The 27758-nt window shown below is 35.2% G+C and overlaps 1 protein-coding gene across 4 annotated transcripts in view; it reads right to left on the minus strand.

Annotated features, from left to right (window-relative positions):
* The window catches only part of Tmem161b (transmembrane protein 161B), a 67593-nt gene extending 57101 nt beyond the window's left edge, over positions 1–10492 (minus strand). For 2 of the 4 annotated variants that reach the window (XM_047556530.1, XM_047556531.1), the window contains exon 1: positions 10379–10492. In XM_047556530.1, coding sequence (XP_047412486.1) covers positions 10379–10381 — 3 coding nt within the window. In that variant the 5' untranslated portion in view covers positions 10382–10492. The remainder of the gene's footprint in view (positions 1–10378) is intronic. The other 2 variants (XM_047556533.1, XM_047556532.1) reach the window with 2 other exon arrangements.
* Between the last annotated feature and the right edge of the window lie 17266 nt (positions 10493–27758).

Here is a 27758-nt window from a genome sequence, read left to right on the forward strand (position 1 = left end):
ATCTTGCTGGGTGTCCATTTCTACACTCAAAAGGTAGAGGTTAAAAACAAAAAACAGGGGGTTGGGAATTTAGCTCAGTGGTAGAGTACTTGCCTAGCACATGCAAGGTCCTGAAAAACAAAAACGAAACAAAACAAAACGAAAAAGACAAAAAAACAGAATTTAACTACTTCATAAGGATTTAAATGAGTTAAAACAATATCTGATAAATATTAACTGCTAAATAAATGTAGCGATTATTACTGGGTAAAAGTAAAATTCAAGGAAAATTTAATTTTCCTTGAAAATTGAGGAAAAGCAAATTTTTTAATCTGTCTGTAGTGCTTCTACTTACATTTAAAGATCTAGTCCAACCAATCCTTCTTTGTGAAATCCTTGAATTCTATACAAATTAAATATTCCTTCTTTTGTCCACAATGTACATTCAAATAAATGTATGCCAACAATAAGCACAAATTCATATACTCAGAATCATACAATCTTGAGCCAAACTATACAGGTAACCTGATTACAATTCAAGCATTTTTGATGCAATGTGTTTACTATTTGTAAGGTCATATTTACAAATAATCATGACTGATTTTCATATCTCAAAGAGTTTTAAAAATTACAATCAGATACTAATTTTTTGAGTCTCAATATCAGAATAACAGTTTCAACAATAGTTAAGACTGCTTCAGGGGAGTAGGGTTGAAGTTCAGTGATAGAGTGCTTGCCTAGCACAGGTGAGGCACTGGGTTCGATTCTCAGCACCACACACGAAATGAAGTAGAGGCATTGTGTCCATCTACAACTAAAAATGTATTAAAAAAAAAAAAATGCTCCAGGTTTTTCTAAATCGTAAGTTTATAACCAAAATGCAGAAGATATTTGATCTATTATAACAACAGAATTGTGTTTGTTTCATAAGTAAAAAAGATACAGACATAAAATTAGGATATTTTGAGTGAATGAGGTGTATTCTCCAAGAACTGTAATAAGACTAAAAAAGTGTGACACATCCAGGATCTAGTAAGTGAATATAGCAGGGTTGTATGATATAAATACATAGTCCAGTGACTTTCCTATGTATCAGCAATAAAAAAGAATAGCTTAAATTAAAAACATGCTATTTACATCAGTATCCAAAAAAGAATATGTAGATATAAATCTAACAAAATAGGTACAAGAAGTGTATGAGGAAACTATAACATTCTGATGATCAAAATCAAAGAATTAAAAAAATGGACAGTTATTCCATGTTCATGAATAGGAAGACACAATATTGTCAAGATGTCAGTCCTTCTCAACTTGATCTACATATTCAGTGCAATCCCAACACAAATCTTGGGAATTTATTTGTTTTCAATGTTTATTTTTTTATTCGTTCTTTATAGAAATGCATGACAGTAGAATGTATTTTGACATATTATACATACAAAAAGTATAAGTTATTTTAATTAGGATCCCATTCTTGTGGTTATACATTGTGGGGAATTATTCTGTGAATTAAAAAAAAAAAAAAAAAAAAAAACTGAATCCACAGTTTATACGGAGAGGGAAAAGTCTCTTCCACAGACAGATGTAATCTGGGGAGTCATGGAAGGTTTTAGAGCAAAGGAAAGAACTGAGCTTTTTAATTAGACAAAACTGAATGTCAGGAAAGAGGACTGGGGTCCTCTGGTGTGTCATGTATGGGGGACATAAGAGCTCAAATAAAACTCCCCTCACATAGCATCACCAAAGAGCTGACACGTGATCATGGAGGTACCCACCAATGGGATGTCCCTTGGGGAAAAAGCATGTCTTAAATAAGGCTCCTACTAGGATGTCCACAGGCTCCCTGAAAGGGACAGCCCAATGTGGGTGGGCATAGATTTGTTTGACACTACAATGTGCGCAGTCTGGTGTGGGAGAAAGGCCAGGGTCCTGCCCAGCTTAGGCAGGTCAAACAGATATGAGGGTCCTCAGCATCATAGCATGTTTGAGTTCCTCCTTGAGAAGTGATTCCACAGAAGCAGAAGCTAGCTAGGCAGCGGAGAAGTCACAAAAATCTAGCTGCCTCCTTTGCTAACTCCAGTCATCCCATCCCCCAAGGTTATCTCTGAATGTCAAGAATCCCAGTTACATGTGTTTAGTATTTATTTTGTGTAATACCCTCCATTAAGCTCCTTCAGCTCCTATCACAAAGAAAGGAAAATAAAATAAAATAAGGAGAGGCAAATGACCCATACTAGACAATACAATATTGAAGAAAAAAATTAGAAAACTAATTAACTTCAAGACTTACTGTAAAGATACAGTAATCAAGATAGTAGAGTAGTTGTGTGCAGTGGTGCATGTCTGTAATCCCAGTGACTTGGGAGGCTGAGGCAGGAGGATCAAGAGTTCAGAGCTAGCCTCAGTGAAAGCAAGGTGCTAAGCAACTCATTGAGACCCTGTCCCTAAATAAAATAAAGGGCTTGGGATGTGGCTTAGTGGTCAGTGACCTTGAATTCAATCCCCAGTAGCGAAACCGCCCCCCAAAAAGACAGTAGAGTATTGGTGAAAGAAAAAACATAGTTCAATAAAACAAAATAGAAAGGTCATAAATAGACCCACATAAATATAGTTAAGGAGCAAAGGCAATAAAATGGATAAAAGATGGTCTTTTCAACAAATGGTGCTAGTACTGGACATTCACATGCAAAAATAAATAAATAAATAAATCCAGACAGACTTTACACTCTTCACAAAAACAAATGGATCACAGACTTAAATGTAAAACATAAAACTATGATTCCTAGAAGGTTACATAAGAGAAAACTTAAATGACCTTCGGTATGGCACTGACTTTTTATATTCAACACCAAAAGCATGTTCTATTACAGAAATAGTTGATATGCTAGATTTGGTTATAATTAAAAACTTTTGCCCTATGAAAGAATATCAAGAAAGTGAGAAGTCAACACACAGACTAGGAATAAATTCTTACAAAGTCAGACAAAGACTTATCCAAAATGAGAAAATCTTTGCCACCTTCACCTCAGAGAGAACATTAATCTCCAGAATATATAAAGAATTCAAAAAACTTAACACCAAAACAAACAAACAAACAAACATATAACCCAATTAAAAATGGGCAAAGGAACTCAACAGACACTTTAAAGAAGAAATATGATCGGTCAACAAATATATGAAAAAAGGTTCAACATCTCTAGCAATTACAGAAATGCAAATTAAAACTACACTGAGGGCTGGGGCTGTAGCTCAGTGGCAGAGCGCTTGCCTAGCATGTGTGAGGCACTGGGTTCAATCCTTAGCACTGCATAAAAAATAAATAAAATAAAGGCAGGCTGTTCATATATAACAACAACAAAAAAAATACACTGAGATTTCATCTCACTCTAGTCAGAATGGCAAAAGTAATATTTACTGTACAAGTAACAATAAATGTTGATGAGGATGTGGGGAAAAAGGTACACTCACACATTGCTGGTGGGACAGCAAATTGGTGCAACCACTCTATAAAGTAGTATGAAAATTCCTTAGGCAACTTGGAATGGAACTACCATTTGACCCAGTTATCCCACTTCTCGGTATATACCCAAAGGTTTTAAAATCAACATACTACAATGACAGTCACATCAATGTTTACAGCAACTCAATTTACAATAGCTAAGCTATGGAACAAACCTAAGTGCCCTTCAACAGATGAATGGATAAAGACAATGTGGGAAATGTGGAGGGAAGTATAGAAATTCATTGGATTAGACAAAGAAGAATGAAGGGAAGGGAGAAGGGATGAGAATAGGAAAGACAGTAGAATGAATCAGACATAATTTTCCTATGTTCATATATATGAATACACAACCAGTATAACTCCACATCATGTACAACCACAAGAATAGGAAGTTATACTCCATGTATGTATAATATGTCAAAATACATTCTACTGTCATATACAACTAAAAAGAACAAATAAAAAAAATTTTAAAGACTATTACCCAAAATGAACCAACAACTCTTAAAACTCAATAATAAGGAAATACTCTGATTAAAAAATGGGCCAGACTTAACAGGCACCTCAACGAAGATATGCAGATTGCAAATAAGCATATGAAAAGATGCTCCATGTCTTAAGTCATTTGGGAAATACAAACCAAAACAATAAGACACTACAATATATCTATGAGAATTGTCAAAATCCAGAACACTATCAATACTGAATGCTGGCAAGAAAGTGAAGCATAGGAAATTCTCATTCCATGCTGGTTAAAAACGCAGTCTATGTGCCTGGTATTATGAGTACAAATTTATTAACTGCATCCTAAAAATGATTGTACTATATCTAAAAAGCAATCACAAAGTTTACAGTTTTTGTTGCATAAATCTTTCAATAAAATTATTTATGGTCACTTTTTCAAACAGCAACAGAAGATTATAGAAACATGGTTTTAAAAAAAAACTATAGAAAACGATATGAAAATTTATTTAAAAGATTTCACTTTCGTGCCACATTTTGTTTTATTTAAAAAAAACTTTATTTTTCTCAAAGCAGTTTTGGGTTCACAGGAAAACGGAGAGGAAGATAATCAGATGACAGTTTGGTGGTTTCATGCAAAACAAACATATTCTTACCATAAAATTCAGCACTGCACTCCTTGATATAACCAAAGGAACCGAAAACATGTCCACATAAAAATTTGTACATGGATGTTTACAGCAGCTTTACTAACAGTAGCCAAAACTTTGAAGGAATCAGCATATCCTTCAGTAAATGAATGGATAAACTGTAGTATATCTAGAAAATGCAATATTATTCAACCCTACCAAGAAATGAGCGTTAGGGCTGGGAATATATTTCAGTGACAGGGTGTTTGCCTAACATGTGTAAGGCCATGGTTTCAAACTCCACCTAAAGAAAGGAGAAGAGGGACAAGAAGGGGAAGAGAGGGTTTAGAGGAAAAAAAGAGAAGGAGAAGGAGGAGAGAAGAAGCAGAAAGAAGGAAGGAAGGAAGGAAGGAAGGAGAAGGAAGAAAAAGAACTGAGCTATCAAGTAATAAAAGACCATGAAGAAATCTTAAATGTATATTACTATAAAGGTAAAAGGGACTAATCTGAAAAGGCTAATACTATTATATCAATTATATGACATTCTGGAAAAGGCAAAGTCAAGGAAATGATAAAGATCAGTGATTGGAAAAAGGGAAGGGATGAATAGGTAGAGTACAGGAAGACTGTTAGGGGGATGAAAATATTCTGCTTGATACTATAATGTTGGATACATGTCATTATACATTGTCTAAACCCATAGAATGTATAACAGTTAAGAAGAAGCCCTAATATAAACTACAGGCTTCGGGTGATTATGATGTGTCAATCAATGCACATTAATCAACTATAAAAAAAATGTGCCACTCTGGTGACGGATGTTAACAATGCGGAAGGCTGTGCATGTGCGGGGACAAGGAATACATGTATTTTTCTTCTATATATTTTCCTCTTAATTGTCCTGTGAATCCAAAAACTACTCTAAAAAAACAAAACTTTTAAAAATAATTAGAAATATGTGGCACAAAAGTGAAGTATAGGTGCTGGGGTTGTGGCTCAGTGATGGAGTGCTTGCCTCAAATGTGTGAGGCACTGGGTTTAATTCTCAGCCCCACATATAAATAAATGAATAAAATAAAGTCCATCAACAATTAAAAAAATTTTTTTAAAAAGTGAAATATATTAAATAAAATTTTATATTCCCTACTACTATAGATTTTCTGTTCATTGAAAATGGCAATAAACTTTATTGAAAGAATTACACAAGAATAATACAAGCTTTGTGAATGCTTTTTAGATATATTATAATAGTTTTAAGGATACAGTTAATAAATTTGTACACACAGGTAGTAGGTACACAGGCTAAATATATATATACATACAAGAATTGGTGGTGTAAGCTGGGTGCGGTGTCACAAGTTTGCAATCCTAGCAACTCAGGAGGCTGAGGTAGGAAGATCTCAAGTTCCACGCCAGCCTCAGTCACTTAGTGAGGCTCTAAGCAATTTAGCAAGGCCCTAAGCAACTTAGGAAGACACTATCTCAAAAAAAAAAAAATAAAAAGGACTGGGTATGTAGCTCAGTAGTAAAGAGCCTCCGGGTTCAATCTTCAGTTAAAAAAAAAAAAAAAAAAGTGGTGTATTGACCGAATATGGCTTATCACCTTTGAAACTCATTTTGGAGTTTAATCCCCATTATATGCTATTAAGAGAATGGAAATAATGTGACTTTGTGTCAGAGATAGGGTCTTTGGGAGAGGTAGGGCCTAATTGATTACTATTAGGTAAGGTCATAATGAAGTGCTCATGATTAAAAACTGGTGGCTTTATAAGGGAGAAAGAAATTAGAGCATGCATGAGTATACTGTCGCTTGTCATTTGATTTTCTCTGATACCTTCAGACTTTGCCAGCAATAAAGCCAACACCAGATGAGGTCCCTCCACCCGGGACCAGAATTGTAGGCCAAATAAGATTCTTTTCTGTATAACTTACCTAGCCTGTGTTACTGTGTTGTTAGCAACGAAAAGTAGACTAAAACAGGTGATACAGAAAGTAGAAATAAATACAAGTAGTACAGAAATACACTCAAGTTTACTTCTGCAAAGTTGTTTTGGGAAAAAGTGTTCATTCTTAGAAACACAGGCAACACCATGTCACACAGAAAAAAAATCTTCTTAGGAATTAATACTTCTATCTTTTAAGAACACGCTAGAATATCTGCTGATTTTCAGATATTAACTTAATTCACTTTATGGTTTTGTCATAGACTAAATAAAAAACTTTTTAAAAATGTGGATCAAATTGCAAAGTCTTAAGAACCAATCTTGATGCCTTTCAACTGATGAATGGATAAAGAAAATGTGGAATATACACACAATGGAATATTACTCAGACATAAAGAACAATGAAATTATGGAATTTGCAGGTAAATGGATGGAACGTGCTAAGTGAAATAAGCCAAACCCAAAAAACCAAAGATCGAATATTCTTTCTGATATGCAGATGCTAACCCACAGTAAGGGGGGAAGGGGAAGAAAAGTAGTTCACTGGATTAGACAAAGGGGAATGAAGGGAAGGCAAACAGGATGGTAATAGGAAAGACAGTAGAATGAATCAGACATAACTTTTCTATGATTATATATGAATACACAACCAGTGTAACTCCACATCATGTACAACCACAAGAATGAGAATACTCCATGTATGTATATGTCAAAATACATTCTCCGTCATGTACAACTAAAAAGAACAAATAAGAAATTAAAAAAAAAAAAAAACTTGAATCAGTCAAATACTAAGGAACAATATCTAGTATTATACAAGGGAACAGTCTCTAAAATTCTGTTAACTAAGCCTCTTTAGGAAAGTAGCAAAAGTTAAAGTCAGAGAACTAAGAAGAAACCCAAATCTCTGCCATGGTATGCCAAATGCTAAAATGAGCACAGCACCCATCCTTCAAACAGCATGTCTGAGTACCACCGAGCTGCAAAAACCCTCCAATTTCTCAAAGTTTCTCATGCCTATATTTTACTCTAAGGATGACTTGAGGACTGCTAGTTTGACTGAACTGTAACTTCATTAAGCACAAGATTCTGAAACTTCACCCCTCAGTAATGGACCCAAGTAAGGGTTTTTATCAAATATCATGAGTAATTCCTATGTAAAATTAAGTTTAAGAGCTAGTACCTTGGGTCTGGGGTTGCACCTCAGTGGTAGAACGCTTTGCCTAGCATGTGTGAGGCACTGGGTTCAATCTTCAGCACCACAAAAAATAAATAAAATTGTGTCCATTTACAACTAAAAATATTTTTTAAAAAGAGCTAGTACTTAATCCACTTTACAACTCAATAAAAGTCACCAACTACATGACTTCCCCAAGTTAGAATTAATTTATTTCTTCTGTACTGTTTGAAATTATGTGTACTTTCTCTTATAACATTTATCACATTATTACTTCTCAATACTCCTCCTCACCTTCTCCCCAAAGGAAAACTTTCTCATTAATTCTGATTAACTATGGCAGATAATTACTACTTTTTTTCATCCAACAGACCACTGCTTAATCCCAGCAGTTACTTGACTAGCGTGTGCAAGCCCTCAGTTCAATCCCTAGTACAGCAAAAAAAAAAAAAAAAAAAAAGTGTTAGATGGTGCTTTAATCCCCATCAACTTTTACTTCTTTTATCTAGGAGACATTTGGAACGCTTATCAAAGTTGAGTGATTTTACCAAATTCATGCAATAACAGGCAGAATCTGGGTCTCCTGAGTTCATGTCTAGTGTTCTTTTTATTACATCATTAGACCTAAACAATGTAATAGTTGTCATCACTTCAACCAAGCTGAATCCTAAACAAATCCAGTCTATGTTCAATTCATTAAGTGGATAAACCTTTTCTTTTGGTGAATTCCAAGCACTGACTACATTTGCACACGCAGACATTATCAATTTCCTATCAGAGAAAGAGTCAAGTAATTAGCTCCAAAGTATAAGTAATGCCAGAATGAACAGAGCCAACAATCTGACCCCTGAACTGAAACATTCTGAGAATAAGCATAAGAATGCACTAGTTTAAGACATAATTACCTCTTTTGAACTGGCAGGAGAAGGATTCTATTTCTACTATTCCAGAACACAAGAAACAAGTTCATGTTCAGCTTCTCTGTGACTATGATGAATTTAAGAATTTTAATTACACCATCTTCAACTTTTTAGACCAAGAAGTCAAAAACTGATCTTAAACTTACGAAGCTGAGATCTGAGTTTGAGTCCAGACTGCTACCTTAAGTAAATAACTTCCTATTTCTGAACCCCACATTCTTCTGTAATATTCAAGATAGTAGAACGGTTGATCAGGATTTAGTTCTGACTAGTTCCCTCTCTTAGTCTAATATCATTGACACAAAAGAAAACAAAACAAACCTTATTAAGATATACAAACCATACTATTCACTGAGGTTTAAAATACACAAACATAATGCTTAAAGTGATAGAGGTTATCTGGTAGAGTGCACAGGAGCCCCATTATTTTGAAGATCTTTGTTTTACATTCATTTCAGTTTATAAACTATTAAAAAGTCAATCATCACACACAATAACCAAACTGAAACTTGACAATATTTGGTCCTGAAAAAAAGAATGGCTGACTGAAGCCAAATTCCAAGACAGAAGGCCCTGCAGATAAGGGTTTAAAAATCTTTCACATGATGAAATAACTTGACGATTTTGAACCATGCTAGAGTCCTGTGATCTTGGAAACAACAAAGGTTTAAAAAAGTTGACACCATCGTTTTGTGTTCCAGAAAATGACTTACCGCAACAGAATCACCATTCCCCATTAAACTTAAACAAGGTTCACAGTCTGCCCCTCCACCCCGCTCCCTTATTCACCTATGAGGATCTAGACCCTCCAAATTCCTGTTTTGTTTCATAAATGACGTCCTAAACTGCTTGTCACCACCAATCAATGGGAACCAAATGCTTATTAAACAGACTTTGATTATGATTCCCTTCCTAGAAGTCCCTGAACATTGGCCTACCCTCAGCCTGAAACAACACACAAACCCTTGTTAACAGCTCTTCAAAATAGGCTGCCTCAGAGTAAAACATTCTCTGGTTACTCTCCATCATAATACTAGTCCTTCATCGCACTTCTCCACATGTGGTTCTTTCTAGTCTTATTACGCCTCCCTATAAAAGAGACATTTCTGTCTAACCTTTGAGACCCCTGCTGATCCCATCATCAGGGCATTCTCTATACTACAATAGATCTTTCCTCCATACATTTGAGATTTTCCTTTTGAGTGAAATCTGTTCTTACTAAATCGGGATTTTTACATTTGACATACTTTCCAATTCTGAAGTGGTTGTGTTTGAAAGATAAGCTGATTTTGTCTTTTTTTTTTTTTTTAAGGGACAGGTGTTACACTTCTCCAAGAAGTGGATCCGCTGTGTTCACTTGGAGACACTAAAGGTATTTCTAAGATTTTAAGTTTTTGGCCTCAGTCCCGCGGCTGAAAAAGGTGACAGGGACGAGGTGATGAGCCAGGCAAGGTCAATTCTGAGTCCACCTGGCGCCACGGGCCATACAGAGTGAAGGGCCACCAACAGTCAAGCTACCTACTCCGAACTTCCTGACGGATCCGCCCCCACCCTCCGCCCTCCTACTCTCGCGACTGGTCAGGACCGATACTGATTCCTCAGGAGCTCTGGCACTCCGGGGCAGGTGGCGGGTCCTGCCCAGCGGCTCACCGGGTGCTTCAGCCAGTTCCATTCTGAGCAGGGTACTCAACCGACTCCCCTCACAAGGAACTTCCTGGCCATTTCTCTCCCACAGCTGTTACTCCTGCCTTCACAGAAGAACTCACCATGGCGCCAAGGACAGGTCGTACACCAGACACCCAGAAGCCGCCGGACTGCCCCTGCCGGTGTTGCGGAGGGGAACCTCTAGAAACCGCGAGGGAGAAGGGCTTCCGGCTCTGCCGGAAGTTTGCCCGCGCGGGACAGGAAGTCCCTCCCCCCTGAACGCCGGCAACCCCACGCTACGCAGAGGTGAGGATACGTAGGACGTCCTCTAAAGCAACTTCCGTGGTGCTAGGTTAGGGGTTGGGGGTGGTGCTGACCTTGAGAGCGTGCGGGAAAGGCGCAGGCGCAGCACAGGTAGGTGGGCGGGCGGAGCGCCCTTGCCGCGCCTAAGAGGATTCTGAGGTAGGTTGGGTGGTTTCAGAAGGAGCGTATTCTCCCTCTGGGAGGTGATGGAGGCACAAGTTGGTGTCTCTGGTGAGAGTCGACCCCCTTACCCAGCGAATTTAGTGAAGATAAAGACCATGATTGGGTCTTGTTCTTCCTGATTCAACGCCGTAGTTGCCTCGGCTTTTAGCCAGTGTCCTTTCTCATTCTACCCTTTCGCTTTCCTGACTTTGGGGAGTCTCGCCTTCTCCGTAGACCTGTTGTCCCTCTGTGGTTTTCATTTCCTGTCTTAGTGGGTCCAGCTCTACTTCCTCAGGTCAATGGAATCTAATCGTGAGAAGTTTCTTCGTTATTCATACACCAGCTGGAGCCAGAAGGACATCTACCAAGAACAGAGTAACCAGGAAGAAAATTCTACTTGTTTATTACATTCCGATATGGACGTTTTCCTTTTGGCTAAAAAAAGGAAACGAAATTATCAAGTGGAAAGAAAGGAAACTCCCCCCAGTCAACTCTTTCTGCCTTTTTATTATAATGAGACATAGTCCTGGAGGCAGGCTTGAAATGGGTATGCAGAGCACCATCAACCCAGAAAGAAGTACATGGGAATCTTTAAGTTGTGGCTATCTGTAACTTCATCCATTTCTTTTTGCCATAGTGTCAAGTTTTATCATGAAGTTGGAATTGAGGCTGGAAGCTAAGAAGTTTCAGAAGAAGTTAGAAATTGTTACGGATGTTCAGTTTCACCCTCCTTACCAGAGTATCTGGAGGGAATGATATGAAAGCTGTAAATAGCCCAAAGACCCTAGGAATTAGAGGTCTGAACCATCCAAAAGAAGCAGGCATGGAGCAGTTGCTTTCTATTAGAATGGGGTTCAGAGACTGGTTGTGTGAGTTGCCTTTTACTTTAAATTTTGTGTGTGTTGTGGGGGGGTTACATAGCATGATAAAGAGAGAAGATACAGAAATCATAAATACTGACAGAAACAGCTGGAAGCCGGGTGGGGCTGAGGAATAGTTTGTGAAACAGATCCTGCTGAGGATCAATCCAGAACCTCCCTGAGGGTTCAACTTGTGCTGTGTAGGGACAAGGTTGTAAATAGACAAGCCTCAGGGCATCTACAGATGGTTAAGTGCGTTAGAAAGGAATTGGAGTTGTATGCTGGTGGATCTGTAGGAAACAAGTGCTATCCTTGAGGAAGAAAAGGTGGAGAAGGAAAGTGGCTATCAGCCTGTCAGTGACAACACATCCTGTGAAGTCTTACTCTTTCATTTCTGACAGTGTGGTGGTTCTTATATCTGTCCTAAACCTGGCAGCCTCATTGAGGTTCACAAGGCATCTCCTTCTACATGACAGTAATGCTGGAATTATTATCAGAATAGAATCCATTCTTGCCAGAGTAAAATCAAGAAAAGAAATCAGTTTTTGTTATTTGCTTATCATTTTTGATAGGCCATGGGGTTCTATATTTGTTATTTAGGGCACATTTATAAATAATCCTTGGTTAATACCCTTTAATATTCATGTTTCACAGTTATCGCTATTACAGTATGATAAATCTTATACAAGTAATATTTTAATGATTTAAATGCATATTATGTTTTAAGGCAGTGTCACCCAGTCCCTTTTTTACAGAATAACAGTATTTTCTGTTGCTGACCTGTCTTAAAAGTAGAGAAATTTGCCTGTTTCCATTTTTTAAATAGGTAGAAGTCTTTTACAAAGATTCAAAGAAAGGGGAGAATTATGAAAGGGGGGGAAAGGTGTGAATGATGAAGATTAAAAGGAAATTCAATAGTTTTAGTAAGGGAATTGGGAGCATAATCTTTGAGAAACATCTTGGTTGCTTACTATTAGGACGTTTTAATAAGTTGAAATGTCCTGAGAGAATTCTTCTCAAATACTTACAAGCACCAACAGGAAGTTGCCTCCTCTTTTAACACCCACTGTGGACCTGGAACACTTCCAACCTTAAAACCTATTACTTTTTCAAAATTCAGTTCATGGTTTTTGCAAAATGTTCTGCTTAGTTTCTCCTCTAAGAAACCTTCACTTCTCTTACTCTCATTTAATGATTATTATAGGCTTTCTTTATTTTTTTCTGTAATTTATATTGTTTTCCAAAAACCATCTAGAGAACTGGGACCTTGTTTTTGTTCTGTTTTGCCACCCTCCTCTTTAAGAAATACCTTAATGTTGTGGACAAAAATAATTTCAGTTAAATTGCACTTAAAATTCTTTGTGGACAAGATGTTAGTTGTCCTAATACTCTAAATGATAAAAAGGAGTTGCAATCATTTATAACAATAAGATTAATCACATTCTGTTGTATATTCTTAGTGGAATATTATCTGTTTTTTAAAGCCATTATACTAGTTTCTAATGTTAGAAGATTCTAAGTTAATGGGTTGTGTGTCCTGTTATGGGCTGTGTGTCCTCCACCCCAAATTCATATATTGAAACCCTAACCTACAATGGCACAGTTAGTAGATAGGGACTTTTGGAGGTGATTTGGTTGTGAGGGTGGTGCTCTTGTGATACAATTAGTGCCTTTATAAGAAGAGATTTGAGAGATGTTTCCCCTCTTCCCTTCATCATGTGTGGATAAAGTAAATACACAGCTATCTGCAGACCAAGAAGAGGGTCCTATCCAGAACCCATCCATGCTGGCACACTGATCTCTGACTTCCTAGCATCCAAACTATGAGAAATGTATTCTTTTGTTTGAGTTACTCAATTTATGATAGTTTTGGTATAGCAACCCAAACAAAGCAGAATGCAAAATAGTTCTCAGTGTGATTAAGTTTAAAAATAAATCCTAAATACAAAGACTAAAAACATACTAATGTATTTACCATTGTATAGTAATATCAATTACCACTCTTGGTGTTAACATTCTAAACCCTTTTGTTTAGTACGAGAATTATTTTAAAATTATTTTATTTAGGTAAAGAATAGATCATTTTGACTTGTTTTCAATATTTTGCCTTTAAACATTGACCTATATTGCTCTCGTCTTTCTTGTTTGGAAAAATTTTTTTTCAGAAGTATATTGCAACCCTTTACTAATTCAGTAGCCTCCCTTGACTCTTTCCTGTATTTCCATGTCACTTACCACACTTGTTTCTAGGACTATACCATGTATTTGATCAATTGGTTGAATAACCCCTGAAAATTTTACACAAGTGGTACAGTGCACATTTTCAAGGACTGCTAACATATGAAATGGAATCTTGATACCATTTAATACCTTTTTTTGTTAGGAAAATCTTTAAAATAGCTATCATCACCAAGAACAATAAACGGACAAAACCATATCGTTGGAAACTTGAATTAGTTTTATTCATTTATTAAATATTTATTACCAACTGTGTACCAATCACTGTTCTGTATTCTGAGAAAACCTTGGTAAATAAAATAGACATAGTCCCTATGAGGTAATTTATGTTTTAGTAGTAATACACCATACATGAATAAACAAGGAAAATATAAGATAGTGGTAAGTACTAGATGACTATTGTAGCAATAGTACTTGGTGACTAAATATATTACTATTTTAAATTATATGATTAAGAAAAGCTTCTAAGAAGATGCCATTTATGCATCTATTTCAATGATAAGAGAACCCTGTTTTGCAGAAGTTGGGGAACCATTGTTTACAGAAAGAATGACAGTGCAAAACACAAAAGGAATGATCTACCTTGGAATATTTTAGGAGTCAAATGAAGGTCTGCATAGTTGGAACATAGTGCCTAAGAGAAGAAAAATGTTAGAGGGATAGGAAAGGACTAGATCATGTTAACTTTGAAAGCTAGGAAGTGGTTTGGATTTTATTTCAGGTACAGAGGTGGGGTGGGGTTGAGGGGTATTTTAAACTGAGGAATAATATAAAATAACATTTTTTTAATCTGGTAATATTTGTCTTCCAATTGAAATATTTCATCTGCTCATATGTAAGAATTACTAATATACTTACATTTAAATCTATTATATTTGCTTTTTTTATTTATCCCACCTCTCCTGAGTTCATTTTCTTTTTCTTTTTCTTGCAGGGGGTACTGGAGGTTGAACTCAGGGCAGTCAAACACTGAGCCACATCCCCAGCCCTATTTTGTATATTATTTAGAGGAAGGGTCTCACTGAGTTGCTTAGTGCCTCGCTTTTGCTGAGGCTGGTTTTGAACTTGGGATCCTCTTGCTTCAGCCTCCCAAACTGCTGGGATTATAGGAGTCCTGTGTTCATTTTCTTTTCTGCCTTCTTTTAAATTGATTATTTAATTATTTTAACTCTTCTGCTCCATAAACTTAACAATTATGTATCTTTTAGTATTCTTTCTAGTATTGACCTGAGGTATCACAATGTGAAATCTTAGTCTATCAGCTTGTAAGATAATTTAGTGTTTTACCTTTTCCTAGATAATGTAAAGACCTTAGAACACATCAATTTCATTTACTCTCCAACCCATTTTATATAAATTGTCTATTCTAGATGTGTACTTCCTAAATTCTCAGGACATTATTACTTTTATACAATTAGTGTGCATTTATGTTTACCCACTCTTACTTTTGCTGTTGTATGTAATGACTACTTGAATCAGAGCTTATATCTGGGATTATATTATTTTTCCCTCAAGAACATGCTTTAGGGGGCTGGGGAGATAGCTCAGCTGGTAGAGTGCTTGACTTGCCAGCACAAGGCCCTGAGTTCAATCCCCAGTACCGCAAAAAAAAAAAAAAAAAAAAAGAACATGCTTTAGAATTTTCTTTTATAAATATTTGCATATTACATGTTCACATGTTCTCCCAGTTTTTGTGTTCTTCAACTTTATTTTGCTTTTATTTTCAACTAATATTTTTACTGAATTTACAGCTATTTATGATTTTGAAGATACCTTTAATTGCTGTGGCTTCCATTCTTAGAAATAACATCGGTTTTATGTTTGCTCTTTAAAGGTAATTTCTTTTTTCCTTGATATGCCTACATGATGTTTTTGTTGATTTTTTTTCTTTTGCGGTTTATAGTGCCTCTTGAATCTGGGTCTGTTGGTCTTAGTCTGTTTTGGAAAATTCTCATCTCATCTCATTGGATACTGATTTTGCTCCCACTCTTTCTTCTCATCTTCTGGTACTCCACTTACATGGTATGTTTGACCATTTCATTTTGTCCCGTTTTCTTTATATTTGTCTCTTTTCATTCTAGATAATTTTTAATCTTTCATTCAGTTCACTGTTTCTAATTCTTTCTAATCTGTTGAAAACTACCTGTTGAAGCCCTTACTTCAGTATTGTTTTAGTTACTTATTGAAGCATTTCTGTTTGGTTGTTTTATTCTTTCCAATTATTACCCAATATCAATCTGATCTCTTATTTTCTTAAATTTATTAATCATAGTTTTTTAAAAAAATGTCTAATAACTGTGGGTCTGCTATTATCTGAAGCATCTGTTGTTTATTGTCCTTTATCATATTGTCTTTTTTTTACTTTTGTTATTTTTAATATTTTATTTATAGAAGTTTGCTGTTTTATCTTATTTGTTACATTACTTTCAATTGATTGCCAGAACTATTGGACATGTAAAAAAATTATACTTTGAGGTCATTGTGATATTTTCTACCAAAAGGATTTATGACTTATGACAGGACCATTAAACACTAGAAATCCAAGATCACCTTAATCTAGTAAATAATTGAGATGATTAGAATGTGGGTAGGTGTGGCCCCAGTTTATAGATTTTCCCAGGGAATAGACATATGAGTATGCCTATGATGTCTAAGGTATGCTTCAAAATAAGAAACGGGGAAAATGGGTGATAGTGTAAATGAAATAGATTCATAAGGTGATAATTGTTGAAGATGAGTAAAGGGGAGTTGTTCTATTCTGTGAAGTTATATTTTAAAGTTTTTAAAATTTTTTTTAGTTGTAAATGGACACAATACCTTTATTTTATTTATTTATTTAGTTTTATGTGGTGTTGAGAATCAAACCCAGTACCTTATACATGCTAGGCAAGCACTCTACCACTGAGCTACAACTTCAGCCCCTCTTCTGTAAACTTTTATGTATGTTTAACATTTGCCATAATAAAATTTTTATGGGAAATGCTGAAACATTACTAGTGAAAGGATTAGTATTCAGATTGCATAAAGAAATACCAAGTTTGGTGAAGCTTGGTATGTATGTCTATAATCCTAGTGACTCTGCAAGTTGAGGCAAGAGAATTACAAGTTCAAGGCCAGCTTGGGCAACTTACAGAGACCCTGTCTCAAAAAATAAAAAGGACTTGTCATGTAGCTCATCGGTAAAGTTCCCCTGGGTTCTATCCTTATACTGAAAGGGGAAAAAAAGAAAGAAAAGAAAAAAGATGTTTTCCTCCCCACTCTGACTTCAAACAGGCAATTCATAGAGGGGAAAACATGAACAGATAACAAATCACAAGGAAATACCATGTTACACCCAGTATTTCCAGAACACTTGAACATGGCTGATAGAAGTATAAGTTGATAATCAATTTGGAAAACAATTCGGCATAATCTAATAAACTTGAAAATGTACATGCTCTATGGCCCAGGAAAAATGTGTGCAGGAGATTTGAGCAAGAAAATTTATAACAGTATTGCATATAATAGTAAAAATTGTAAACAACACCATCATCCATCAATATTAGAATAAATATATTGTATAAACTTGTACAGTAAAAAACAGCAATAGAAACGATGAATTGCAAGTCTACAGACATGGTTAAATCTCATTAACAAAATGTTAAGTAAAACGGGAATTTACCAAAAAAAATTTCAGTGTGATTCCACTTATGTAAATTTAAGAACCAATAAAAGTAAACTGTCTTCAGGGTGCAAGCATAAGACATAAATCTATAAAAGCAGAAAAATGATAGTCATAAAATTCAAGATAGTTATTTTTTCTAGCTGCAGAGAGAAGGAGAAATATATAAAGGGCATACAAAAGGCTTAAAGAGTGTAGTGATTATACTTGTTGGTTTGACTAGATGGTCCAGGTTTGCCTGACAGTCCTTGTTCCCCTCTTTTCCTGATATATGTGTAATAGCCCTCTCTTTGACTCTCAAAGCTGTCACAATTTGAATACTTATTTGTTCATTCTTTTTAAAATAACATTTTTTTCCTCTTAAACTGGATAGAGGTATATGGGTCTTCATTGTATCATTCTGTTATCATGCACGTATTTCACAGTCATTTGAAGCTTGTCAGTGTTTAATAATATGATTTTAGATTTTAACCATTGGCAATAGAGTTAAAAAAAATCTGTGTGTAGGGTAAATGTAAATAGCTTCTGACTGAAACTCTTAACATCTAGGTAGATATGGAGATAAATAACTTCATAGGAAGACTTCTAGGTAGGTATTATCTTCATTTTACAAGTGAAGAATTTGATTTATGTACACAAAGAGTGTACATAACTTAGCCAAAATCTTGGTATATGTGGCAGAGCAGAATTGAATCCAAGCACCACATGCTCTTCACTGCAGTGCCAGTCTATAATAGATACCCTTAGCCTTTTGTGTGCCATGGATCTCTTCAGCAGTTTGGTGAAGCCTTTAGAGCCTTTTTTCAGAATAAAGCTTTTAAGATATAATGCATAGGTTTATAAGTGAAACCAATTCTACTAGAATACAGCCATCAAATAGTAAACAAATGTGTACTTATGCATGTGCTTTTTTGTTTTAATGCATTAAATAAAATCTATCAGAGGGTCTAATATAATTTGGATTAGTGAGCATCATGTCTTGAGATATTTGTAATGGTAGGAAAATAATTGGAATTTTTATAGGTGAAAAGTCACTAGTAACTTCTGATAACACCTTGGTTTATAGCCTGTGTTCCCAATTGAAGGAAATGTTAAATTTCACTTAGAAGTTAGCAGAAGTATGACTGGGGTGTAGTTCTGTTGGTAGTGCACTTGCTTAGCATGCTTGAGGCCCTGCGTTTCATCCTTAGCAACACACACACACACAGCTAGCAAAAATTAAGTGCAATATTTTTACCTACTAAATTCATGGTCCTCTGCTTTATGATCCTAATTTGTAGACTTATGTACATTTTACTTCGGAAAGGTCATATTCCCTATCCCACCACCTATTTTTGTTTTGAGATTACACTCAAAATGTGTTATAACAAATATAATTAGTTTATTAGAAATAAATATTTTCCATGTGGCAAACTTGTTTGTTTGGGAGATGAGAAATGGGAATAGAATAATCAAATACACATACACACAATAGGAAGCTTGGAGCACTCTAAGAGTGTTTTATGTAAGAGGTTTAAAACTGATTCCAAACAAATTGCCACATGTGAATTCTTCATAAAAGGATTCATTATACCACAATGGCTGACTTAGCATACTATTTGTCAACACCTGTAGCAATATAGTAATTAAAAAAATTCAAATAGCTGGACACTTTTAAAAGTTTTCATTGATGAAAATAAAACATCTGAAAAGTTTTTTACTTGTGTTTCTCATGATTTAATGTCCTCGCAGAGCAACTGGGTAAACTGATTCTGACCAACAAGGAGGAATTTCTTGGCTAATTAAAAGTGACAGAAACCTTGGGATAAAGGAGCAGCATACTAAGGATAATTTTAAGAAAGTAACATGGTCCCTAAAGGATAGGGTCAAGAAATATGAAGCCCCCAGAGGAGGTGAGACTTGCAAAAAATAAAAATTAAATAAAAACTAAGGACAAATAGTGGACCTTTTAAAATTCTCTTCAGAGCCAGGAGATAATTGGAGGAAAAAAACCACTTGTAGCTTCTAGTTTAAATTAGAACTAACACAGAAGGCAACTCTTTTGCTTTGTTCTCTACTAAGGAAACTTGAGAACTAAATTGATATAGTAAAAAACATGTGTTTGTGGGTTTAGAATAACTGGTTTTAATTGTGTCAACACTGTTAAATTTATGGAAAGCCATTGTTTTGAATTGAGTTTCTGCACTAGGACCTTATAGACCAGACCAAAGTGAAATCACTCACGCTAAAGTTCCAAATCACAAAACTAAAACTTAAGTTGTTTATCTTACCTTCCAGGAAATCAGGAGAAAGAAAACAGCCAAATCCCCAAATGGCTGCTTTTAGCTCACATAATAAGAAAGTTCCCTTTGCTCTAACCTTATTCGGAAAGTAAATTTGAAATGGTCAATCTGTGTCTTGTTCTTTATTTCTGCTTTCGAAAGCTTTTTTTTTTTTTTTTTTTTTGCTGTAAAACCCACCTCAGCTCAACCCATTGGAACACCTGTTTTATAAATTAAATGTGATGTAATTCTAAAATCACTAATAAAAGTTAATTAGATCTTTAAATTAAATTTGTTGAGAGTTTGTCTTTTGACAACACTTACTAGTTGTATTACTCTGAGTCTTCTTTTTCTATCTGTAAAATGGAGATAATCATCCTCAGAATTGTTTGGAGGTAGTAACACATTCAAAACACTGCTTCAAGCTTACCATAGTAAATACATAGCAACTTATAAAAGAATATAAATAGTGACACAAAGGAATACTGTTCCCAAATGGAGGAAAAATTTTGAGAGTACTTAACAATTTGAATTTAGATTCTGTCATCTGCTACAAATGGTTTACATTTCAGGCTTCAGAGGCAATATACAAACGAGTCCTGAGAACATACAGGATCCCAGAGCAGACAGAACGAGTTAGAACTCAAAAGTTAAATTCATTTGGTTTGCAAACATAAGCAAAATGAAACAAGCTAGTTTTTATAAATTCATATATTAAAAGAAAACAGAACTTAAGCTCAACCAATTAGAAATAGCCAACAAACTTATATGACCAGGGACTTTCGTATAAGGCCAAATAGGGCAACTGTAACTAATCAATCAAGTATTTGCTTTGCTTCTCTGTCCTATAAAAGTTTCCCACTTGGTTGTGGTTGGGGTGGGTAGGGAAAAAAGAAGGAATTTTGGATTATGCAAAGGGGAGTTAGGGGAAGGGTGGGGTGGTGGGGATGGGAAGGACTATAGAATGAGACAAACAATATTACCCTATATGCTTGGATGAAGAAAATTAAAAAAAAAAAAAAAAAAGCTTCCCACTTGTGTTCCCTCAATGGTGCTCCCAAACCACTTTTTGGAGTTGTATGATTCATGAATCACTGCTCAAATAAACTCAAAGTTTTATTGTCTCAGTTTGCTTTTTAACAGATTATATAGATAAGAGGATATTGTGAGAATTCTCTCATATGATCATGGAAGTTGAAGATCTTTCAGCAAGCTGGATAACCACTAAAGCTAGTGATATAATTCAGTTTTAAGTGAAGGCCTGAGAACCAGTAAAGCCAATGATGTAATAATGCCCAATCCAAGGCTAAAGAATGGGGACTAGGGGTGCTGGTATAAGTCCTAGAGTCTGAAAGTCTGAGGACCAGGAGCTCTATGTCCAAGAACTAGAGAAAATTGATGTTCTAGCTCAAGAAGAAAGAAGATTCTCTCTTTAACCTTTTTTGATGTGTTTGAGCTGGCTCCTACTGGATTAGACAATGCCTACCACATTGGCGAGGGCAAATCTTTACTCAGTTTACTGATCTTTTCCAGAAATACAGACACATCCAGAATTAATATTTACCAGTTATCTGGGCATCCATTAGCCCAGTCAAGCTGACACAAAATTAACCATCACAATTGGACTTTCTGGGTTACAGGAAATAAGACATGGTGAAATGAGTTATGGAGAGTGAAGTCTGTCTGAGGAAACTTGGAGGGAATATGTGACCATGAGTGGAGTTAGTAAATTAGACATCATATAATCTCTGAAAGATTGCAAAGATTGAAAGGCCTGACAGGGTTACTGTGCATTGCCAGAATCAGGAAGACATGTCAAGATCTAAAGAAAGCCTCTGTTAATTGACAAATGCTTCCTACTCCTTACCGCCTTGATCTGCAGCAGGGAGTTACCTCTGTCTATGCGGATACCTAAATCAATTGTATTCAAACTACTCATAGGATGAAATACTTCAATTTTCTCAAGCAGTCAAAAATCCTCAGAAATACAAAAAAGGTCATGGACAGCTGAAGTGGTTCCAGTGACATAAGGTTGAAAACCTATCTCTTAGAAACCCTTCAATTTTGACTGGAATTTTACACATTCAACTGAGATTTCCCTGACACCTCTAATCTCCAGTGAGGACCATGTTGATCCTGGGCAAGAATCTGAAAGGAATTATAAAGGATCCTCTGGGAGTAAGAGAAAGAGATAATAAATACAGTACAGTATGGGTTTACCTACTGTAATTTATTTCATTTTTTCTGACACCTACTAGGTTATTACAAAAATAAAATGCAGTAGACAATACTAGGGGAGACCAAGAAGCGTTTTGATGTTTTTTATCATATACTTGTAAACTGGGGTGAAGGTTAGGGAAGGGGCTAAATGGTAGTACCTTAAGAGAATGACTTAACTCCAAAAGGTACTGACTCCTGCCTGGCAGTCAGCCTTTCCTTAGGTTGTTAGCATACATCCATAGCCCCTATCTGGGTCAACATTGTATTTTATTGACAATGAATATAATGAACCCATATGTATCAAATTTTTACCTGATTCATAATTGGGAAGGATAGGTTATTTTCTAGAAATTAAAATAGCTAGATATTGTCTGTCAGTTAAATTCTAGATGATCATAATTTAAAGATAAAATTTTTAAGTCTACAGCAATATAGGCAGCATCCAATAAACTAGTAGGAATTTTTAAGTTTATTTACTGATTTAAATATAAATTTATGGAATAACTATATTAGTCTATATTATACTTTTAATAGATTATTAAGATATTTTCCTTAGACCACAGAAGTATAAAATCGGATGAGTGAACCAGACTTGTAAGGAGGTAAACTATAAGATAAATGTTAATTGTAGGGTATTATGTTTTAGTAAAAATTTAAGCCAGGTTACACAGGAGTCTGGGGCAGAAGAATCATAGTTCAATATCAACCTGGACACCTTAGCAAGGCCCTATCGCAAAAAATAAAAAGGGCTGGAGATGTAGCTCAGGACTGGTTGAGTGCCCCTGAGTTCAATCTCCAGTACTTCAATAAATAAATAGCTTCATAAGATTGGAGGTGAAACTCCATGGTATAGTACTGCCTAGCATGTGTGAGACCCTGGGTTCACACGCTACTACTACTAGTACTACTAATTATTATTATTATTATTATTATTATTATTATTATTAACTTATTATTAAGTTAAAAACAACTAAATTGTATAGGATTGATTGGCACTAGCATGTGTGAAACAGGAGTTTAACAAGCTAGTAAAATAATATTTACCATAAATGGACACATGTACTGCTTGTGCAAACATAAAATGGTAATTTTGTGGAAAGTTACTATGTATAAGTTGTACTACTAGATATGTCAATTTTCTTCTAGAGATCTATGAAATAATCTAAAATATACATATATTCACAAAGTTATATAAAAGATTGCTTATAAGAGAATTATTTATAAATACAAAATAATTTTAAATGAATGATTAAGAAGATATGATACAACCATGTGATAGAATGTCAATCATAAAAAGCTTATGTGTTTTTTAAAAGAATGTCTGAAATATTATAGCACAGCATAGCATAACATTTAACCAAAGGGCTGAGGGGTATAACTTTTCACTTTAAACCCTCTTTGATGTTTTTGAATTTTGCACCATGTGCATGTAACACATTTAAAAAATAAATGCAATTTTAAAATACAGTATCGAGCTGGCATGGTGGTGCATGACTATAATCCTAGCCACCTGGGAGACTGAGGCAGGAAGATGACAAGTTTAAGGCCAGCCTGGGTAACTTAATGAGATTTTTTTTAAAAGACTGGAGATAGGGCTGGGGTTATGGCTCAGGGTAGTGCTTGTCTAGCATGTGTGAGGCATTGGGTTTGATTCTCAGCACCACATAAAAATAAATTTAAAAAAATATTGTGTCCATCTCCAAAAAATAAATAAATAAATAAAAGACTGGGAATATAATACAAGGACCCAGGTTCAATCTCCAGTACTGAAAAAGTAAAAAAATAAAAATATGGTGTTAGCTTAAAATTTTAAAAATATATTTACAAGTATTTTTAGTGATATGAGGTAATATTCATACTAAATGAGAGATAAAGGTATTTCATTATTTTCTACAATGAATATTTATACTTATCTATTATTAAAAATATTTTGTTCAGTATTGGGCACCATAATAAATCTGGGTCTGGTTTACAGGGAAGCAAGCAGACTGGTAAAGAACCTCACTTTAGAAATGGTTGAATGCTTGACCTGGGATATATTTGTCACATCAAAATGACTGTTTTCAAGTATCTGAAGTCCTGCCATGAGAAAAGAGATCACACTTCCGCTGGAAAGGTCTGATGGAACTAGACCCATTGATGATCTATAGTAAGCCATTTCTGCTCAATGTTAAAACACTTACAGACTGTTCACTTGTTTATAGGCAATTTCACCTCAGTGTCAGGAAACTTCCTAACAGAATAGAGTTAAAAATGAGTGATTCCCAGTTACTTAAAAGATTCAAGCAAAAATTGTCACCTATTATATGGGACATTATAGAAGAGATTCAAGTATCAGTAGTATGTATTTGTTATGATTCCAGCTGTGTTAGAAATCATTTAACCTTTCTGGAACTCAGTTCTCTTTAAAATGGGGAAGGTTGACTAAATCACCTTCATGCTGCTTTTCAGTTTTAAATTGTTTTGAGTATGCATTGGTATAATTATATCTGGCTGTCTTTTATAGATCAGATATACATATTAGCCTTTTTCACTTAAACTATTCCACACCTGTACTTGTGAGAATAAATTGAGATGTTTAAGGCATTATTTGTAAAAATGCAAAGCACTATTTAGGTGTATAACATCATTATCATTCAACATCATTGACCACTACAAAAATGCAAATTAATATCGCAATTAGATACAACTATACACCTGTTAGAAAGGCTAAAATAAAAAATATTAATGATATCAAGTGCTGGGATACAGAGCAGCTGGATCTCTCATACATTGCTGGTGAAAATGTAAAATGACACAACCACTCTAGAAAAACAGTTTGACAGTTTATTATATAGATAAAACACACATATTACACAAAACAGAAATCCAACTACTGGATATTTAGTCTAGAGAAATGAAAACCTAAGTTCACACAAAAACCTTTACATAAATGTTCATATCAGCTGTATTTATGATACCCCTCAAGCTGGAAAAAAGAAAACTAGGTGACCTCCAATAGGCAAAGGAATAAGTTGGGATACATCCATATCATGGAATAATACTCAGTAATAAAAAGGAACACACTATTGATAAATAGAACATGAGTGGATTTCAAAGCCATTATGCTGACTATAACCTCAAAAGGTTACATATTATATGATTCTGTTTATGTAATATTCTCAAAAAAGCAAAATTATAGTGATGGAAGACAGATCTGTCACTAGTGCTAGGATTGGGAGTAGGTTGTGCTAATGAAGGGGTACCACAGAGAATTTCTTGAGAGTAATACAATAGTTGTACATCATGATTGTGATGATCCCCACATTAATCTATTACATATGATAAAACTGTATAGAAGTATATGACAAAATTAAATTAGTATGTCCATTTTTATGATTTTGGAAAGCAAGGAAAAATTTTTTTGGTACTGGGAATGTAACCCAGGGACACTTTGCTACTGAGTTACATCTCCAGCCCTTCATTATTTTATTTTGAGATAGGATCTCACTAAGTTGCTGAGGCCAGTCTCAAACTTGCAATCCCTCTGTCTCAGTCTCTGGAGTTGCTGGGATTATAGTTATGAATGGCACTGCCTGGCTAAAGCAAGGAAATATTTATGATTATTCACTTTTTGTTTCATTGTGTGCTAGATGTCTACCACTCTGATGAAATACCAGAGATAATTAACTTATAAGGAGGAAAGGTTTACTTTGAATCACAGTTTTAGAGATTTCAGTCTATGTTCAGTTGGCCCATTGCGTTTGGGCCTGTGGTGAGTCAATACATCATGTTGGGAGCTTATGGTTGAGCAAAACTGTTCCTTGCTTCATGGTGGCAAGGAAACAAAAACAAGAGAGGAAACGTTCAGGATCCCAGTATTCTCTTCAAGAACATGCCCCCTGACAGTGACCTACTTTCTTTTCACTAGGTCCCACCTACTAAAGGTTCTACTACCTCCTAGTAACACCAAGCAAAGAACCAATTCTTTTATATGGGTCTTTTTATGTGGGTCTTTGAGGTACATTCCAAATACAAACTACAGCACAGTTTTAATGTTTGAACTTTTCATGCTATGAACTGTCTATAATATGGAATGTTTTTCATATGAAACATTTTTCTTATTGAAGAATGTGGTAGAAATAAGGATGAGAGGTATATTTACTTGACAGGATAATTTTATTCCTTTTCCTTACAAGAATGAATTGTCAAATATGGAAGGAAATTTAGGCTAAGCTCACTTTTATTTGTATTTTGTTCTTGTTTTTAAATTTTACAATAATCTTTTCAAGAAAGTCTCTGGGGGGAGAAAGATTTTTATCTAAATTTTCACAGCTCACTCAACTGTGACCTTTATTTCTTTTTCCCTTCTTTCTAATTACCTATGATTAAAGAGATAGTCCATGACTTGCCAAATTCTATTCTAGCTGCTGATTCTCTATACTTAACTAAATTTACTTTAAATCAAATTACATAATAGATACTGGGGCTTAAAATTAATTAAGATCTATGTAGAGTTTGTCTCAAGAATAGGATGCTTGGGCTGGGGAGATAGCTCAGCTGGTAGAGTGCTTGCCTTGCAAGCATAAGGCCCTGAGTTTGATCCCCAGTACCGCCGGGGGGGAAAAAATAGGATGCTCTTTATAAGATAATCCTTATCAACACTAAAATATGAGACTCCCTCAACAGTGTAAGACTTTCCTCATCACTTACAACTGCCAATGTTCACCAGTATTTCAGTTTTTCTCACCTTTTTGGATGTGTGAAAGACTATTTTTCTTTGTTCTGCAGGTTGATCAGGGCCATGTGACTGGTTCTACCAATGGACAGTGACCAAAAGTGTTAAGTTTCACTTCCAGATCAAAACATTTGAATCACTGAATGATTCACTGTTATGGTTTGGATAAGAGGTATCCCCCACAAAACTCATGTGTCAGACAATGCAGGAACGTTCAGAAGTAAAACAATTAGATTATGAGTGCTGTGATCTTATCAGTATATTAATCCATTTTTGTGAATTAATAATTCAAATTAACTACTGTGTGGTAACTATATGCAGATGATGTATGACTGGAGGAAGTAGATAACTAAAGACATGTGCTTGGGGACTATATTTTGTCCCTGGTTCCTCATTAATATTCTCTCTCTCTCTCTTTCTCTTTCTCTCTCTTTCCCTCTTTCCACTTCTGGCTGTTGTGATCTGAGCAGCTTTCCTCTGACATGTGCTTCCACTGTGATACTCCGCCTCCCACTCAGGCCCACAGCACTGGAGTCAGCCAACCATGAACTGAACCTCAAAAACTGAACCCAAATTTTTCTTCCTCTAAGTTGTCTTGTCAAGTGTTTTGTTTAGAGTGATGAAAAACTGACTAACATTCACCATACTTTTTTAGCACCAAGAAGCATGAGGTATTATACTGAGATGAAAATGCTAGAAAAAGGTTGGAAGCAATTTGAGTATCTATAATAAGGGTGACCTGGGAAACTTTCGAACTCATCAAATTTGCCTATAAGAACCTGATATTTTATAGTCCTCTAAGATTTTGTTATTACTACAGTCTTTACTGATAAACAAAATTTGCTAAGACTAGGTATTACCTAATCTTTGTGGATAAACATTTTGCTTATTAAATATGTTTTAAAAGCTTTCATAACCTATTGTGCTTCCATACATCAATAAACAGTTATATATAAGTTGCCATCTTTTCCATGAGAAAATATTTAATATGATAAACATTTTAATTAATTAATAATTTGTTATATTAAACTTTAGATCTCAAATTTCTAGGCTAACTGGGTACAGTGATACATGCCTGTA

The sequence above is a fragment of the Sciurus carolinensis genome, chromosome 6 (genome assembly GCF_902686445.1).
Source record: "Sciurus carolinensis chromosome 6, mSciCar1.2, whole genome shotgun sequence".
Taxonomy (NCBI): domain Eukaryota; kingdom Metazoa; phylum Chordata; class Mammalia; order Rodentia; family Sciuridae; genus Sciurus; species Sciurus carolinensis.